The sequence below is a fragment of the Capra hircus genome, chromosome 17, assembly GCF_001704415.2.
Source record: "Capra hircus breed San Clemente chromosome 17, ASM170441v1, whole genome shotgun sequence".
NCBI lineage: Eukaryota > Metazoa > Chordata > Mammalia > Artiodactyla > Bovidae > Capra > Capra hircus.
This window is the reverse complement of record NC_030824.1, coordinates 63,782,222-63,802,341: the sequence shown is the minus strand read 5'-3', so window position 1 is coordinate 63,802,341 and position 20,120 is coordinate 63,782,222. Positions and strand designations below refer to the sequence as shown.

The 20,120-nt window shown below is 37.5% G+C and overlaps 1 protein-coding gene across 1 annotated transcript in view; it reads left to right on the top strand.

Moving 5' to 3' along the window:
• LRBA (LPS responsive beige-like anchor protein) overlaps positions 1-20,120 on the top strand; it is a 747,979-nt gene that overhangs the window by 261,040 nt on the left and 466,819 nt on the right. Inside the window, exon 35 of the mRNA XM_018061590.1 lies at positions 622-686. Coding sequence (XP_017917079.1) covers positions 622-686 — 65 coding nt within the window. The remainder of the gene's footprint in view (positions 1-621; positions 687-20,120) is intronic.

The window sequence follows — 20,120 nt, the reverse complement described above, 5'->3', positions numbered from 1 at the left end:
ACATTTTGTCCCCTACATACTCTATTGGTTGATTTCTTTCTATGGCTTTTTAACGGGTGACTTACTCATAAAGAGTATATTAATAAATTTACACCATCATTTGCGAATTCATAGGCTAGTGACTTTTGGTTTTCCATTTTAAAAGTGGTCTAGCCAAATTCATTGATTTTTCTTGTCTCTTTCTCAATCTTTAGTCATCAAATTTTGTAGGACATGTGCTGTTGATTAAGTTTATGGAGCTACTTAATTCCATCTTCCCCTCTTTTCTTTCTTAAGGAAACAAAACCAAAACCTTTGTCCTTGGTCATCTTTGCTGCCTTCTTTCAAACTATTTCAGTGAAATTACTAGGATATAATGGTATAGAACTAAAAGGGCAAGATATATATAGGTAGGCTCATTTAGTTATCTAGAATCTAATTGTTGCTGACTCGTTTTGTTTCCATTTTAATGTCAACTATTTATGTGTTCATGGGGCTGCTAGGTAGAGAGCATGTTTAACAAAACTTTTCTACGAAGAGCCAAAGTATGTAATTGATATGGGTGATGTTTTTTATAATTGTTGTTTTAAAGAAATAACCTAAGTGAAATTTGTTCAGCTATTGTCTACTATTTTTTTTTAGGAGTGGCAGAATTCTATTCAGAAGAATGCAGGCCTTGCTTTTATTGAACTTGTCAATGAAGGAAGGTAATCTATTTTATATCCATTTATATTTTACTTTAGAATCTTGTTCTTTTTTGCTGTTTGAACTGATATTTTTGGTATTGATTTTACAGACAGTAATATAGTGAGTTAGAAAATGAAAGTGAAGTCGCTCAGTCGTGTCCCACTCTTTGTGACTGTAGCCTATCAGGCTCCTCCGTCCATGGGATTTTCCAGGCAAGAGTGCTGGAGTGGATTGCCATTTCCTTCTCCAGGGGATCTTCCCAACCCAGGAATCGAACCTGGGTCTCCCGCATTGCAGGCAGACGCTTTACCGTCTGAGTCAGTTAGATATTAATTATTATAAATACTTCAGTATTTAATCATTTTATTGTTATCTTCATGGTTCTGTGCTTCATGGTAAAGTCTGTTCTTTATTTTTCAATAAGTAAGGCTGAGTTTGGCCAAAGTGAACTGATGATTCTATTAGCAGATATAAGGAAAACACATATTTTTCAGACTTTCTCAAATTCTATTATATTTTAGAGCAATAATACTAACATGTCTATATTATCTCATGTCATGGCTTGGGTATAAGGGAAGAATTATTCAAGGAAAGAAAATTCAGTAATAAGGAAGAAAAATGAAGTACAGATATAAAAAGAAAGATACAATGGTGAAAATAGATTTAAGAAAGTGAGAAAATTAAAAGGTAAAAATGAAGAAACGATGAGTGGACTACGTTGTGTCTGTTTTGTGGCATCTGCTCTTGGATTATACAGTGCGTGGAATTCTCCAGGCCAGATTGCTGAAGTGGGTAGCCATTCCCTTCTCCAGGGGATAGTCCCAACTAAGAGATTGAACCCAGGTCTCCCACATTGCAGGCTGATTCTTTACCAGCTGAGCCACCGGGGAAGCCTGGTTTTGGATTAGTTGAACTGAAGACCCAGAGTATAGATTAAAAGATGTGATTGACTGTTATTGGAAATAGCATTCTGAACATAATTATTGTTTACAAATGTTTCCTTATACTGTTCTGGCTAATACTGAGAAATTGACACCATCACTTATAGGAAAATTTTGAAGTAGGAGCTGGGAATTCAGCCTCTGTCTCGTTAATGTTATAAAAAGGGGAACTGTTCCTTTTTTATTAAGTGGGCTGAGGTGACCTCTAAAAATGGGGCACAATTCACTCGACCCAGAAAACCCCACATGCAAATCAAGAGGTTCAAATCTTCGTGTTCATTTTAAGAACACTCGTGAAACTGCCCAGGCCATAAAGGATATGCATATCTGAAAAGCCACCAAGTATCTGAAGGGCGCCACTTTAAAGAAGCAGTGTGTGCCATTCCACCCTTACAACAGTGGAGTTGGTAGGTGTGCGCAGGCCAAACAGTGGGGCTGGATGCAGGGTCGGTAGCTCAAAAAGTGTGCTGAATTTTTACTGCATGTGCTCAAAAATGCGGAGAGTAATACTGAGCTTAAGGGCTTAGATGTGGATTCTCTGGTCATTGAGCATATCCCGGTGAACAGAGCCCCCAAGGTGCTGCGCAGGACTTGCAGAGCTCATGGTCGGATCAGCCCCTGCATGAGCTCTCCCTGCCACACTGAGTTGCTCCTTACTGAAAAAGAACAGATTGTTCGTAAACCAGAGGAGGAGGTTGCACAGAAGGAAAGATATCCCAGAAGAAACTGAAGAAACAAAAACTTATGGCCTGGGAATAAATGTCGTAAAAATAAGTGCAAGTTGAAAAAAAAAAGGAACTGTTTATTTTATATTAAATGCTACTAAGATTATTCTACTTATCAAATAATTATAGGTGCTCACAGATTAGTACTGAATACAGATAAATAAACCTGCAACCATGCGCTAAATTCTGTGCTAGAAGGTAGGAATGAGAATAAAGGGAAAGACTTCACGGTTTAATATTGAAGAGTTAGGTAAAACCTCCCTAGGAAACATGATTCCTGAGATGTATTTTCAAGGATGAGTTGTGTTAGTAAAATAGACTTCGGAAAAGAGGGGATTATGGGTAAATTGGAGAGGACGTGTGTGAAAATCATTCTTAATAAAAGGAATATAATATCTGAAGATGCTGTGATGTGGGATTCTATGTGTGGTTGTGTGAATTGTGAGTTGTGTGTGAGTTGGTCATCTGGATCATAAAAGATCTAATGTGGTGTATTTGAACTTTCATCTAAAGGCAGTGGGAAGCTGTGAAAGATTTTTAGAAAAGAAGTATGATTGTAATACTTGGGTTTTGAAAAAATAACTAGCAGTGATCTGAGGATGGGTTGAAGGAGAGGAGCCCTGATTGAAATGAGGTACAATAACAAAACTATTACAGTGATCTATGTGAGAAGCAGAACTAATTGTAGTCTGGAGTCTGGCAAGTGTTGGGAAATCAATACTATTTCTCAATGAGTGAATGACTAGTTTAGTCTCACTTTTAGCAAAAATTTCAAAATGCTTACTCACCAAGAAAAAGAGCTCTTTGGCTGAATTTCAGCACTGAGGTATTAGAGGCTTTAATAGTGTATATATATAAAGAGACAGTGAGTGCTGTTGATCGAATATGTACTTACTCTGCTGCTGCTGCTGAGTCGCTTCAGTCGTGTCTGACTCTGTGAGACCCTATAGACGGCAGCCCACCAGGCTCCCCCGTCCCTGGGATTCTCTAGGCAAGAACACTGGAGCGGGTTGCCATTTCCTTCTCCAATGCATGAAAGTAAAAAGTGAAAGTGAAGTCGTTCAGTCATGTCCAACTTTAGCGACCCCATGGACTGCAGCCCACTAGGTTCCTCCATCCATGGGATTTTCCAGGCAAGAGTACTGGAGTGGGGTGCCATTGCCTTTTCCAATGTATTTACTCTACTTAATGCCAAACACTGATTAACACCAGTTCTTCTTAAAAAAAAAACAAAAAACTTGTTATAAAAGTCAATATTGTTTAGGTTCTACTAAGTGTAAATGCCCTCAATAATGCAAGATAATGTTACATTTAATAGATAAGGCAGAATGGCCTTGTGATTAATAGTATTAGCTTTGATATTAGCTTTGGGTTCCAGTACCAGCTTTGATATTTGGGAAGTACTGTTCCTTCTGTGAGCCTCTGTTTCCTCATCTATTCATTCAGCCAGTATTTATTATGCACTGCCTGTATATCATCATTGTCCTTGATTCTTGGGATACAACAATAAAGAAAGCAGCTAAAGATTCTTTTTTGTGTGTGTGTAGATCTTACTTTTGAACAGTCACTGGCAAGCTATAAACAATAAACAAAATAAATAATGGATTATATAGTACATGAAAGGTGGTAAGTTGTTTGGAAAAAGATAATGTTAAGCAGGTTGAGGGGAATTTTTGAAGGAAATATGAAAGGTTTAGTTTGTAGTTTAAAGATTGGTTATATTGTAGATCATCAAGAAAGTGACATTTGTGCGAGCCCCGCTTGAAGGGAATGAAGGAGTTAATCATAGGAGCATGTACAGGAAGACCAGGAGCAGTAGGAGAGCTAAAATGTAGGCGCACTATGAATATATTTTGAAGATAGAGCCAGTAGGATGTTTCAGTACTAATGGATCAGATGTGGGTTGTGAGAGAAAACTAGGAGTCCAGTATTACTCTTAACATTTTTGGCCTCTGCTGCTGAAAAGATGGTGTTTCTGTCAACCAGGATGATAAAATCTGTTAGTAAAGCAGTTATTGGGGGACATCAAGAGTTCAGTTTTGGCAATACTGATTTTTAGATCTCTAGTAGACATCAAGGAGGGCTTCTCAGGTGACGCTAGTGGTAAAGCCCAACCTGTCGGTGGAGGAGCGTAAGAGACCTGGGTTCCATCCCTGGGTTAGGGAAGATTCCCTGGAGGAGGGCATGGCAACCCACTCCAGTGTTCTTGCCTGGAGAATCCCGTGGACAGAGGAGCCTGGCGGGCTGCAGTCCATGGGGTTGCAAAGTGTCAGGCATGACTGAATTGACTTTGCATGCACACAGACATCCAGGTAAAGATATTAAATGTGAAGTGAAAGTCACTCAGTTGTGTCCAACTCTTTGTGACCCCATGAACTGTAGCCCACCAGGCTCCTCTGTCCATGGCATTCTCCAGGCAAGAGTACTAGAGTGGGTTGGCATTTCCATCTCCAGGAGAGAGATGCTAACTAGTTGCTAATTATTTCTCCAGATTAGAGACCTAAACTTGGGTGTCATAAGCATATAGATGATATTTAATATCTTGAGACTAGATGACATCATTAAGGTGGTAAGGTGATGACAGATTTGACCAGAGGCTCAGAAGTTGCTTCAGATTTGGACAGGAGCTGTTTTGGGAGAGTGGAAGAAAGCCTGTTTGCAGTGAATTTAGAAAAGAGAATGAGAGAAGAGGAGTTATTAGAATATGTATAAACAGTTCTTTAGAGGAATTTTGTTATAGAGGGGAGAAAAAAGTGGAGTGGGAGGGAATAGAGTCAAAGGAAATAAGGTTTTGGAAAAATGAGAGCAAGGGAACAGTTTTATGGTAAAAAAGTGGGGAAATCAATGTAGAAGAGATAGGTGAGAATTTCTGGAGTGATTTTTTAAAGCAGGTTAGAGAGTGGGTGAATTTGTATACAAATGGTGGGTCATTTATGGTAGTATGGGAAGATATTTCATGTAGTTGCAGAGTCTGGGAGGTAATATGGAAGTAGAATGAGAGGCTTAAATGCGTTTAGGTTTTGTCAAGTGAATATGGGGTGAGAAGGACAAGGGAGTCAAACTTATGCAAGAGGGTGATTATGATCACTGGCCACAGGATTGTAGTTGCTAAGCTAGGGCTGGAGAGTGCCTATAACGAAAATGATTGGATGGGTAGATTGAACTCTAAGGACTGTTAGAGTTGTGAAAGTAGAATGACTGAGCTCTGAACATGAGAGGTAGTAGTGAAGAGAGGGGGTCGGATAGACCAAGGCCATTCAGTTATTGGCAACGATGTGCTGTGGCTTATGGCCGTGCGATAAACAGCTGAGGTAGGATGGGAGACAAGACTGGAGGAGGAGAGGCGGTTCAGGGAACTGTCAGACGAGGATCTTGGTAGGCTTTAGACCCTGTTTGTAGACTGTATCACTTACCATCCCTCATCAGCGGTGCCTGTGTATCAGTTCAGCTCGTTCAGTTGCTCAGCCGTGTCTGACTCTTTGAGACCCCATGGACTGCAGCACGCCAGGCCTCCCTGTCCATCACCAACTCCCGGAGCTTGCTCAAACTCAGGTCAGCTTACCATCCAACCATCTCATCTGTCGTCCCTTTCTCCACACCCCACGCGTTTCCTATTTATTTCTCATTGATTTTAGTTTTTGCATCACTTTCTCCAACACTGTTATTGTAATAATTCCTGGTGCTTTTACCCACATTGTAGCATGTATCAGAATTTTGTTCTTTTGTATTGATTAATGGTATTCTGATTTATGGATATACCACATTTTGTTTATCCCTTCAATGAACATTTGGATTACTTTCTGTTTGGGCTGTTATAAGTAACACTTCTGTGTGAGTTTTTGTACAAGGCTTTGTATGGACATACACTTTAATTTCTCTTGGGTAGATACCTGGGGGTACAGTTGTTGAGTGGAATGAGAAGTCTATGTTTAATTTTTTAAGTAACTGCTAAGCTGTTTTCCTAGTTAGCCTGGTGGGTATCTTACACTGTTTTTTTGTTTGCATTTCCCTAATAGCTAATGCTGTTGAGTGTTTTTTCAAGTGCCGCCTTTGGGAAAATGTCTGTGTGCATTTTTGCCCTTTTAAAAATTTTGTTGTGTGACTTCTAATTTTTAAACAGTAGGTTATATTTTTCTAGATGCACCATTTTGTCATATACATGATTTGCAACATTTTCTCAATCTGTGACTTGTCCTTTCATTTTCACTGAAGATCAAAAGTTTAAAATTTTGACAAAGTATCATTTACCAATTTTTTTCTTTTATGGATTATGATTTGTTGGCAAATTTAAGACATTTTAGCTTAAAACAAGTAGTAGAGTTTTCTTTTTTTTTTGTAGAATATTTTTTTAAATCTTTTGAAATTTTGTAGTTTTAGCCTCTACATTTAAATCTGTGATTCATTTTGAGTTAATGTTTCTGTATGCTGTGTTTGGTTGCTAAGTCATGTTCGACCCTTTTTGGGACCCCATGAACTGTAGCGTGCAAGCTCTTCTGTTCATGGTATTTCCCAGGCAAGAATACTGGAGTGGGTTGCCATGCCCTCCTCCAGGGGATCGTCCCAACCCAGGGATTGAACCACCCTCTCTGTTATCTCCTACATTGGCAGGTAGATTGTTTACCACTGAACCACCAGTTAAACCCAGTGTTTTTGTAGAGTGTGAGATTCAAGTGTAAGTTCAGTTGTTTGGGGTTTTCTACCTAAATGATCGTGTTCTCTCTGATCAGAGACATTGTTACATGTTACTTACCAGTCTGTGTACTTTGTTACCTTTTCTTGTCTCCTTTCTTCTGGTAGAATGTTGAAGGGGAGTGGTGAGAGGGGCATCATCCTTGCCTTGTACTGGTCTTAATGGGAAAGTTTCTAGTTTCTTACCGTTAAATTTGATGTTAGCTCTTGGTAGATATTCTTTATCAAGATGAGGAGGTTTTCTTCTATTCTTAGTTTATGAGAGATATCATGATCATGAGAGAGATTTATCATGAATAGGCATTTGATTCTGTCAAGTGCTTTTTTGGTGTCTACTGATATGACCGTTTGGTTTTTCTTCTCAGCTTGTTTATGTATAATGGATTATGTTGACTGACTCTGGCATGTTGAACTGACTCTACATACCTGGGATAATTTGTGCTTTGTTGTGCTATACAATTCTTTTTATGGTTGTTGAATTCAGTTTTGTTTGTTGACTTGAAAGTTACACACTTGGGCTTAATTTGCAGAATTGATCTCTATGGTATGGTCATTTAATGTTGCTACTTAGCTGTTATAGAATTCTTCTTGGGTCACACCCTTTTCTCCATCGCTTTGAGGTCAATGAATGATTAGTCACTCTTGCTGTAACCTTTGACCATGTATGGCTGGTAGATCTGTGTTTGGTTTGATGAACACATTTAAATTTGCAGTTGTTTTCATCTCTAGCTTTTACTTCCTGTTGATCTTTGAGCCTGTGTTGTATGTGTGCTTAATGGCTCAGAGAGCCATGTGTGAAATCCTTATTTTGCTAATTCATTTCAGGGTATCCCTCTCTTAATTTCTGGTCTCTCATTCTAACTTTAAATGTAATCTTGTTCTAGGAGAGGTGTCGGGTTTTCTGGTTTTCAGCTTGACATGCAGTATCTTCATTTTCTGTCCTGCGTTCCAAATCAAGTCAGCCATCTCTGGAAGTGAAGTTGCTGGTTTCATAAGGAGCCATAAACTGATGTATGGTGTTTGGGTTGGACATTTCCAGAAAAGGTTGCTGCAGACTCCGCTTGTTCTTACTCAATGTTTAGCACATTTTTGTGAATAAAATTATTGTGAATTTTGTTGTTTGCTTTTGTCAGTCTTCAGAATCCTGAAGTGATTATCTTTTTCAGTTCTCTGCTGTTTTTCTAGGAAATGATTTGTTGGCCTCTTTATTTCCCCCTTGCTGGGAGGTTGGCCCCCAGATCTTTACATGCCTGGTTTGTTCTGATTTAAGTCCTAGTTCAGATGTTGCCTTTTCAGAAGTCCTCCCTGAATCCTGTTACCCAGGTTACTTTTATCTCATTTCTTAAAAATTTCCTGGCAATATCTTGTACTGTCTTCCCAGGTTGGTTTTTGTCGTCTCTCTTCCTGTCCAGTACTTACTGAGGGCAGGCCCTCTGTGTCTTGCTGATTGTTTTATTCTTGGCTGCTAGAGAAGAGCCTAGCAAATACAGTGAGCATTTGTGTTTAATCCATAAGATACTGTAAGAACACTTTCAGTTTTTATTTCAGTTACTGCCATTTTTCATGTAAATGTCATTATTTCTTAAACAGAAACTTGGTGTATCCAGATAATCTTGACAATAGTCAAGTGATATTTTCTTGAATATTAATTCCAAGAGAAAAGAAAATACATAGACATATAATAAATATTTTACACTAAAATTTTTAATTTGTTTTGTGTTACTTTCAAATATTTTACCCAGAATAACTCATACTTATTATTTCTTACTGAGGAAGCAATTATTTGAAAACCTTATTTGTTTTTATATCACATGTGACTATAGGTTTTATAATACCTTTTTCCTGTTTTCTTATGCCTCTCTTACTCTGGATTTGTTTGTCTCCAGGTTAAACTGTCTTCTTTACCTCTGTGCTTTGCCTGTAGGAATCCCTTAGCTTTTGTCTTTTAAGCAAATGTTAGAAATAAACATTGATATAAAGAGAACTAACTTTCTTTACTGAAATAATGGAAGTGCTAATTGAAATTTTTATTCTCTCTTTCTTTAAGGGTAGAATGTATTTTAAAGGAATAATTTAGAGATTTATTTTTCTGAAATAAATCAGTGGGCTGACTTTCCTTTTATAAATATTCAGTGCATTGAGATTAAATGAGTTTACATAGCAATGGATGTATTTGTGTAGCAGTGTTCAGCTACTGGACTTAATCCCAGGGGCAAGAAGAATAAGTAATAAGGGTTTTCTTTTCACTGCAGAGACTGACCTTTTTTTTTTCTTTTTTTGTCTGTCTTTTTATGTAAGTCTGACCTGCTTTGACCTCATTTATAGAGTAGCTGCTATAAATTTTGGCCTTGATTAATGTTTTATTAGTGTAAATAACATGTAGACCTTTATAGACTGAGACTACAGCATGGGATTTATCGGACTTGATGGGTATCATTAACAAATCAATTACTTAGGTTAGACATAAGTAATTGTTGTTTGGTAGAAATGTTTCTCTTAACTTACCTGTTTAATTGATTAGATACTTTCTTTCTAAATACACTGTTTTGATGGTTTTAAGTTGAATTATTTACCTTTTTCTTGTAAATAGCAATCCATTTAAAACCCTTTTTTTGTAATAACTGACATAATCAAGTAGTATTTCTTTGACAGTTTTTACCAAGACAGAGTAAAATATATTAACATATAATGAAAGATTTAAGTTTAAAAAAGTAAATTTCCACATTTTGTAAGAACTTTGCTATTTCTGAATCATAATTTTGTTTATGGTTTTTTTGTGATGCACTGAACCACTATCACCTCAGTTAACTTTTCAAATATGTAAATCATTGATCTAAAAGTGTTTTATTTATTCTGAGAAACACAGGTTTCTTTAAACAGTTTTAAATTGTTTAAAGAATATTAAAGCCTTCTTTTAGAGTGTTTTGTGATTCTGTGGCACCACATTAGTAGGAAGTCAGAAAGTCTATTCTAAATTACAGTGTTGTAGGTAACATTATTAGGTAACGTTATTATGTATATAGGGCTTTGGTTGGTTAGCTTGTGTGCTGGATTTCATTTTATGTTAGTTGCTTTTTCTTTCACCTTAAAAATATATTTAACTGAAAAGTGAATTAAAAACTAATTCCAGTAGAACTGTTGCTTACATTTTTAAATTAAATTCTTTATCAGTGAACCTTAAAAATCTTTTCTCATTTGGATAAAGGGGGTTTAGAGTTCGTATTTTGCCTTTCTTCTTATTCTTTATTATCCTTAATTGTTTTATTGCTCTCTTCTAAAAATTTTAGTATCTCAACATTGGTGTTAATTTTGCCAGCAGAAATAGATCCAGCTGCCATGTAGCCTTCTTTCTTCCTGCCAGCTTGCCTGACATCCAGCCAGCAAATAGTTTAAGTATTTTAAGTCCTTGATGTTTGTTCTAGGCGGTGGTGATCAAGCAGCTGCTCTATGAGTATTACTAAGTCTTATAACTTCAGTTGTCTGACTTGTGTTAGAAGGAGCAATGTAATGGATGAACATTGGATATTTTATATCTTTAGATGGTCCTATTTTTGTTCTTATACTCTGGGATTTTGAAAAAATCAGTGCAGATTCCCTAGAAGTAAAATTTCTATAGCTTAAAAGGGATCCTGTCTTTGTTACATAAATTTTTAATTTGTCTCCTCATTTATATTTTAAAGTGAAAAACAGACACAATTCCATTGGCTGCTCAAGGTTTTTAAATTTTTGATGGTAAAGATCAGAAAGGTAGTAGACAGTGGAGGGGCTTCCCTGGTGGCTCGGATGGTAAAGAATCTGCCGGGAGACCTGGGTTCAATCCCTGGGTTGGGAAGGTCCCCTGGGGGAGGGCATGGCAACCCACTCCAGTATTCTTGCCTGGAGAATCCCCATGGACAGAGGAGCCTGGCGTGTTACAGTCCATGAGGTTGCAAAGAGTCGGATATGACTGAACAACTAAGCACAGCACAGCAGTAGACTGTGGAACCTAGTTTAAAGGAAAAATATCCGTTAAACATTTTAAGATATAAATTCTTATATTGAATTTTATAACCTTTAAAATATATAAGTAATTATAAAATAACCTCTGTTTAAACTGTTGGGTTTAGTTTATTCAAAATACATTTTGAGAATGTCTATAGCCTCCTAGGATTTTACTCTTAAATTTGCTACTAGGAGTCTTTCTTTTTTCCCATCCTTGAAAAGCGCAGAAAGGCAGATTATCCCACATACTGTTGGGCACATTGCTTAATTATCCCCTGGGGATAGTCAGTATCTGCTTATTGAGGCAATAATTCAGACTTGTATCTGAATATGTAAATAGCCCTCATAAAAGACATAATGTTTCTAGTACTAATACACTTGTCTGTCTCTTTAGAATTCAACTGCTTCAATTGCTCTTGTACTTCCTGAGCAGTCATTTCGTAGCTTCAGCATTTCCCTTCACTCCAAATGTCATAGAGTCCTAAGAAATAAATGTCTGTTGAATAAGTCAGAAGAAAGAAAGGAAAGCAAGGCAAAGAGGGAGAAAAAGGGAGGAAGAGAAGGCAAAAACATTTTTCATTTTATTCTGACGCTCTTGGCTATTATTTGGGTTACATTTTGGTAAACGCAAAGGTATTTGTTGCACTTAAGTAAACAGTTTAGGTAGGATGTAGTCTTATCTGAGGTAACCAAAGATATACCTGGAATCAAAGTGGAATTAATTTGTTGGAAACTCTGGAGAGTTTCTTAAAGAGCCATATACTTTCCAGTTAAATTTTAAAATTTATGTGTGTAGTAAGACTCCAATTAAATATTATAAACAGTTGTTTGGATATGATCTTTGTTCAGTTGTATAGATATTTTGGAAGGTAGAGTAATAGGACATTGTTTCAAAGATTTGTTGAGAGTAGACTTTCATCTCCAATTACAGTGGATTGAATTGATGTAAAAATTTGTGTGGGTTATTTAGAAGGGATTGTGTTCTTTCCTCTTGAATATTAGATTATTTAAATTACTGATTATTATTTTTGAAAGCTTAATGGCTTATTAAAGAGAACTAGAATTTTCTCTGCTTAATTAGGATAAACACATTTTTCTTATTTCTTCATGTGTTTTGGTTTAAAAGAGTCATATGGTCAAATTATTTTCACTTTTAATTTTCCAGCTTGATGCCAGTTTTTTGTGGCTACTTTTTAGGCTTGTTTTGTTGTGATCAATGTAAAGTAATGGTGCTGCATTAAAATTATATTTTTCACTTCCTAAAAATGCTAAATCCCACTAGGTGTAAGGGCTTTACATATTTGGCACAGCAGTTGAGTTTTTTCAGCGAGGGCAAAGTTTATGGTTTTCAGAAAAATGTGGTGTGGATTCAGAATGCCTGTAGAATATGCTTGTGTCTGTATAGAAGTTCACAATCTTACAGATTGTTAAAAACTACAAAGGTTTATATATAAGTGGAATCATTTACTTTATTAAATGAAAATGAATATAGAAAAAAGAGGCAAATTGGCGGGGAAGGGGCTAGAAAAATAAAGGTAAACTTTGAGAAAAGTAAAATGAGAATAAAATGAAGACAGAGTTGGTTCACTTCATTCATTCAGAAATATTTATGCATGACTGCTTTGTGCTGGTCTGTGACTTAGGCTCTGGGGGTATGGCAGTAGAGAGAGTAGACATTACCACGCTCCAATAGTGTGTTTTAATTGACACGGATGATAAAGAAATTAAAATGTTCGTACGAGGTCAGAAAGTGCTGAGTGCTATGAGAAAGCTAAAACAGGGAGATAAAGAGAATAGGCGCACTGTGGGGCAGAGAATGTTGTGGTCAAGGTGGAATTTAAAAGGACGTATTCCTCTCAAATGAGAAGCAAATACAACTAGCAGTGGTGACAAGCAGTTGGAAGATGGGAGATATTTTGTGGCAGAGAAATCCTAAACTGGATTACAGGTGGGGAGTAGACAGAGTGGTTTTCCTTGTTTTTGCCTTTTTATTATAAAGCTATCATCTCTCCCACTTGATATACACATTCTTGAGAATAAATATTTTATAGTCCTAAGAATTTGATTCACATGCCAGCTTGTGACTACCCATCTGCGTTCATTCTACCCTCTCTCCTACAGTGAGCTATTGTTTTAAAATGTTTGACTTGGGATTATTGTGCAAAATAAGTTTGGAAAAATTGATATCGGTATATATATATATAATATATATATAGTATATATTGATATCAGTATATATATATCAATCATATATATATATATATACATATCAGTCTTACCCAAAGTCTAGACTAGTGTGTGTGTGTATCAATTCAGCTCAGTTCAGTCACTCAGTCGTGTCCGACTCTTTGCGACCCCATGAATCGCAGCACGCCAGGCCTCCGTGTCCATCACCAACTCCAGGAATTCACTCAGACTCGCGTCCATCGAGGTAGTGATGCCATCCAACCATCTCATCCTCTATCGTCCCCTTTTTTCCTGCCCCCAATCCCTCCCAGCATCAGAGTCTTTTCAATGAGTCAGCTCTTCGCATGAGGTGGCCAAAGTACTGGAGCTTCAGCTTTAGCATCATTCCTTCCAAAGAAAGCCCAGGGCTGATCTCCTTCAGAATGGACTGGTTGAATCTCCTTGCAGTCCAAGGGACCCTCAAGAGTCTTCTCCAACACCACAGTTCAAAAGCATCAATTCTTCTGCGCTCAGCCTTCTTCACAGTCCAACTCTCACATCCATACATGACTACTGGAAAAACCATAGCCTTGACTAGATGGACCTTAGTCGGCAAAGTAATATCTCTGCTTTTGAATATGCTATCTAGGTTGGTCATAACTTTTCTTCCAAGGAGTAAGCGTCTTTTCATTTCATGGCTGCAGTCACCATCTGCAGTGATTTTGGAGCCCCCAAAAATAAAGTCTGACACTGTTTCCACTGTTTCTCCATCTGTTTCCCATGAAGTGATGGGACCGGATGCCATGATCTTAGTTTTCTGAATGTTGAGCTTTAAGGCAACTTTTTCACTCTCCTCTTTTACTTTCATCAAGAGGCTTTTTAGTTCCTCTTCACTTTCTGCCATAAGGGTGGTGTCATCTGCATATCTGAGGTTATTGATATTTCTCCCGACAATCTTCATTCCAGCTTGTGCTTCTTCCAGTCCAGCATTTCTCATGATGTACTCTGCAGTGAAGTTAAATAAGCAGGGTGACAATATACAGACTTGAGGTACTCCTTTTCCTATTTGGAACCAGTCTGTTGTTCCATGTCCAGTTCTAACTGTTGCTTCCTGGCCTGCATACAGATTTCTCAAGAGGCAGGTCAGGTGGTCTGGAATTCCCATCTCTTTCAGAATTTTCCACAGTTTATTGTGATCCACACAGTCAAAGGCTTTGGCATAGTCAATAAAGCAGAAATAGATGTTTTTCTGGAACTCTCTTGCTTTTTCGATGATCCAGCGGATGTTGGCAATTTGATCTCTGGTTCCTCTGCCTTTTCTAAAACCAGCTTGAACATCTGGAAGTTCACAGTTCACGTATTGCTGAAGCCTGGCTTGGAGAATTTTGAGCATTACTTTACTAGCATGTGAGATGAGTGCAATTGTGTGGTAGTTTGAGCATTCTTTGGCATTGCCTTTCTTTGGGATTGGAATGAAAACTGACGTTTTCCAGTCCTGTGGCCACTGCTGAGTTTTCCAAATTTGCTGGCATATTCAGTGCAGCACTTTCACAGCATCATCTTTCAGGATTTGAAATAGCTCAACTGGAATTCCATCACCTCCACTAGCTTTGTTTGTAGTGATGCTTTCTAAGGCCCACTTGACTTCACATTCCAAGATGTCTGGCTCTAGATGAGTGATCACACCATCGTGATTATTATAGTCCACGGTCGTGAAGATCCTTTTTGTACAGTTCTTCTGTGTATTCTTGCCATCTCTTCTTAATATCTTCTGCTTCTGTTAGGTCCATACCATTTCTGTCCTTTATTGAGCCCATCTTTGCATGAAACGTTCCCTTGGTATCTCTAATGTTCTTGAAGAGATCTCTAGTCTTTCCCATTCTGTTGTTTTCCTCTATTTCTTTGTATTGATCACTGAGAAAGGCTTTCTTATCTCTTCTTGCTATTCTTTGAAACTCTGCATTCAGATGCTTATATCTTTCCTTTTCTCCTTGGGTTTTTGCTTCTCTCCTTTTCACAGCTATTTGTAAGGCCTCCCCAGACAGCCATTTTGCTTTTTTGTCTTACTTTTCCCTGGGGATGGTCTTGATCCCTGTCTCCTGTACAATGTCACGAACCTCATTCCATAGTTCATCAGGCACTCTATCAGATCTAGTCCCTTAAATCTATTTCTCATTCCACTGTATAATCATAAGGGATTTGATGTAGGTCATACCTGAATGGTCTAACAGTTTTCCCTGCTTTCTTCAATTTAAGTCTGAATTTGGTAATAAGGAGCTCATGATCTGAGCTACAGTCAGCTCCTGGTCTTGTTTTTGCTGACTGTATAGAGCTTCTCCATCTGTTGCTGCAGAGAATATAATCAATCTGATTTCAGTGTTGACCATCTGGTGATGTCCATGTGTAGAGTCTTCTCTTGTGTTGTTGGAAGAGGGTGTTTGCTATGACCAGTTCATTATCTTGGCAAAACTCTATTAGTCTTTGCCCTGCTTCATTCCATATTCCAAGGCCAAATTTGCCTGTTACTCCAGGTGTTTCTTGACTTCCTACTTTTGCATTCCAGTCCCCTATAATGAAAAGGACATCTTTTTTGGGTGTTAGTTCTAAAAGGTCTTGTAGGTCTTCATAAAACTGTTCAACTTCAGCTTCTTCAGCATTACTGGTTGAGGCATAGACTTGGATTACTGTGATATTGAATGGTTTGCCTTGGAAACGAACAGAGAGCATTCTGTCATTTTTGAGATTGCATCCAAGTACTGCATTTCGGACTCTTCTGTTGACCATGATGACTACTCAATTTCTTCTGAGGGATTCCTACCCGCAGTAGTAGATATAATGGTCATCTGAGTTAAATTCACCTATTCCAGTCCATTTTAGTTCGCTGATTCCTAGAATGTCGACGTTCACTCCTGCCATCTCTTGTTTGACCACTTCCAATTTACCTTGATTCATGGACCTGACATTCCAGGTTCCTATGCAATATTGCTCTTAATGGCATCAGACCTTGCTTCTATCACCAGTCACATTCACAGCTGGGTATTGTTTTTGCTTTGGCTCCATGCCTTCATTCTTTCTGGATTTGTTTCTCCACTGACCTCCTGTAGCATATTGGGCACCTACTGACCTGGGGAGTTCTTCGTTCAGTATCCTATCATTTTGCCTTTTCATGCTGTTCATGGGGTTCTCAAGGCAAGAATACTGAAGTGGTTTGCCATTCCCTTCTCCAGTGGACCACATTCTGTCAGACCTCTCCACCGTGACCCACCCGTCTTGGGTTGCCCTGCGGGCATGGCTTAGTTTCACTGAGTTAGACAAGGCTGTGGTCCTAGTGTGATTAGGTTGACTAGATTTCTGTGAGTATGGTTTCAGTGTTTCTGCCCTCTGATGCTTTCTTGCAACACCTAACATCTTACTTGGGTTTCTCTTATCTTGGGCGTGGGGTATCTCTTCATGGCTGCTCCAGCAAAGCACAGCTGCTGCTCCTTACCTTGGATAAGGGGTATCTCCTCCCGCCGCCCTTCCTGACCTTCAGTGTGGGAGGGCTCCTCTAGGCCCTCCTGCGCCCGGGCAGCAGTAGGGTAAGGGAACCCAGGAGAACATATATGTTAAATTTGAAATTTATATTAAGTCACTGAGTTCTTATAGTTTCATGAGAAATAATTTGCTCATTTTGTCCCAGTTGTAGTAAAGTGTATGAATATATTGTAGTCTTCCTAAAAAGATATTGGCCTGTAGAAGTAGGTACCACCTGGACTATTTCTAAACCAAGAAAGATCTAGATTGGCTTTAAATATATATGGAGCCTTTTAGAGAATGTTGAAAAGTTTGTTTAAAAATAGACTTTTGTTGATAATCAGTCTGTTGTTTCTAAGACTTCACTCTTGTGTATTCTATTACGATAGACCCTTTGTATTCTTACTCAGAATTGTTACTGAGGGCTTTACCTCAGAAAGGAGTAGAGAGAGATCCATTTTAGAGTTTTTGTGATACTGGATTGTTGAATATGCCGTGTGTGTGTGTGATGTGATCAAAGAGTTGGTTACATGGAAAGTTATGTAATATTGCTGCCATATAGGGTTTTCCTGGTTACTCATGCAGTAAGGAATCTTTCTCCAATGAGGGAGACCCGAGTTTGATCCCTGAGTTAGGAAGATCCCCTGGAGAAAGGAATGGCTGTCCACTCTAGTATTCTTGCTTGGAGAATCCCATGGATAGAGGAGCCTGGTGGGCTATAGTCCACGGGCTCACAAAGAATCAGACGCAATTGAGCTAACACTTTCCCTTTACTACAATAGAATAATGAAGATTATATTAATAAATGAAAATATATTCTGAGAAGTGATGTTTTATTAGTTGTGATATTACTGAAGGATGACTTTGGAAACAACTTTTTCTTCTCAGATTTGGTTTGTGACTGTTGTTTGTGGTTAATTCTAAAGAAATTATAGTGTGAGAGAGATTTCCAATTCAGACCCATTGCTTCCATATTCTCAGTTGTTAGGCTATGGTAAAGTGGTAACTTTCCTTTCCCATCAATGGTGAAGATGTTTAGTAGAGAAAATCTGACAGTAGCTGCTAATGGGCAGTGGGGGCAGGGGGAGGGGGGTGACAGAAAGCCCAGGAAACAGAGCAGCAGTATTGGAAAACTCTTGGTGAAAATGTGTGTGTGTGCTTACCCAAGGTCTAGACTAGTATAATCAGATGTGGACAATGGGCTGTAATGTAGTTATGGGCGACGGTTGTCATCATTATGGTTATTTATTGAGCTGCTAGCGTGAATCTTTCCTACTTGGTCACTTGATAGGGCTGTTTGTTTCCTAAGGCTGACACAAGCAGTTTTTTTTCTCCTTGTGCTAGAGGTGTAAATTATACCTAGTTTTTCTTCTTAATATTAATATATGTGAATCATTTTTTGCTCTGCATTTTAGAGATTTAATTTACTAAAAAGTAAACCTACTATTTTGAGAGTGTTCATTATAATTAAAACTTTAATTCACCTATAATTCTTTTTTGGAAAGATAGTTTTTACAGCTATTAAAATTACAGCTGCTTAATAGTATATAAATTGTATATTTGAGGAAATATACACAGAGATGGAAAATATTTGCCTCTTAGAAACTCAGAATTCTTTATTCATTTAGATATCTTATTACTTATTTTGTGGAGTCATTTTTGTTTTCCATAATAAAAGGAAAAGTCATATTTGTGTGTCTAACTTTAATGAGAAACATGTAGTTAGGGCCTTCTGAAATACTGTATTTTAAAATCATTTTGTAAATTATGAAGGAAAAATGCATATGCTTCCTTTCTTCTCTGGAAGTAACACTAAATACTTAAGTACATTGTAATCTGATTTTAAAATATTCTTTTAAATTACTAAGATTAGACAATAATACTTTTTATTATGTACTGAAAAGTTTTGAAACTTAAATTTCTGACGTAGTTGTCTTATTTAAAGGCTCTAGAGTTTTGCTTTAAATTACCTAGTTAAATTTAGATACTTGAGAACTTTAAGGAATTGCCACAAACTATCCATTTATCAAAAAGCGATTAAGTACAGCCTGCCTGAACAATACCTCTTAGGTGCTGTGGTTGATTAAAAAAGAAGAATAAGTAAAACATATGCTTCTTCAATCACTTGTGGTCTGATACGGAGGGCAGAGTAATATATGTAGCTATGATACTGTGTAAACAAGTAAAATATCTGCTGTGTATGTAATAAACATATTATATATATGTTTACATTACATATTACATATATGACTGGCATTAAGTAAAGACCTTTTAAGATAAAATTGTGCAGTATTCCTTAGAGGGAATGAGGATTTAGTTAGCTCTTATGGAAATTAAGATTTTGGATGTAGAAAAAAAGACGAAATAATAGATTTAGGGTGGTTTGGCACTCATTTTCTATCATTCAGTTAGTACTTTTTTATTGACTGTACACTGTGTGTCAACCACTTTGCTGGAGCCGGAAGATACAGCTGTGAATAAGACTTTACTGTCATAGGAGAGAGAACAAATAATAAACAAGTTAATGAACAAATAAGGTGATTCAGATAGTAATAAATGCTTGGAAGAAAGTACAGGATAATGTTATGAGAGGGAAGAATTATAAGGAAACCGATAATGGTGTTTAGAGGAGATATGTGAAGAAGTGACACTTGATTTGAATGAAGAGAAGTAGCCAGTTTGAGATCTAGGTCATAATATTGTATGGTAAGGAAATATCAAGAGCAAAGGCCTTGAGAAGGGAATGATGTTTGTGAATTATTGGAACAAATAAAAGGCCAGAGTGGCTGGAGCAAAATGACTGAGGGAGAGAATGAAGGTTGGAAATGCCAGAAGTATCCAGATTTCCAATTGCTTAGGTCCCTGTATGTTGTAGTCAGAAATTTGGCTTTAATTTTGTTTGGTGAGAATATGTTGCAGAGTTTTAAACAGAGTAGCGGCATGATACGACTTAGGGTTTTATGTTTTGTTTTGTTTTGATGGCAGCATTTAAGTAAAATGTTTATTTTTTAGGTTTTAACTTATTTTTATGTGGTAAAATATACATAATATAAAATTTAGACTCTACCCATCTTACAGTGTCATTAAGTACATTCCCTATGCTTTGCAAGCATTACAGCATCCATCTCTGGAACTCACCTCATCTTGCTATACTGTACCCATTCCTCCCTTCTCCCAGCCCCTGGCAGCCACCGTTGTACTTTCGTTTGTGATGAATTTGTCTACTCTATGCATCTCATATTAGTAGAATTGTATAGTATTGTCCTTTGGTTCCTGGCTTTTCTTTTTCCCCACTTAGCATAATATCTTCAGGTTTCATCCATGTTGTAGCATATGTTAGACTTTCTTTCCTTTTTAAGGCAGAGTTTTCCAGTGGTCATGTAGGGATGTGAAAGTTGGATTGTGAAGAAAGCTGAGTGCTGAAGAATTGATGCTTTTG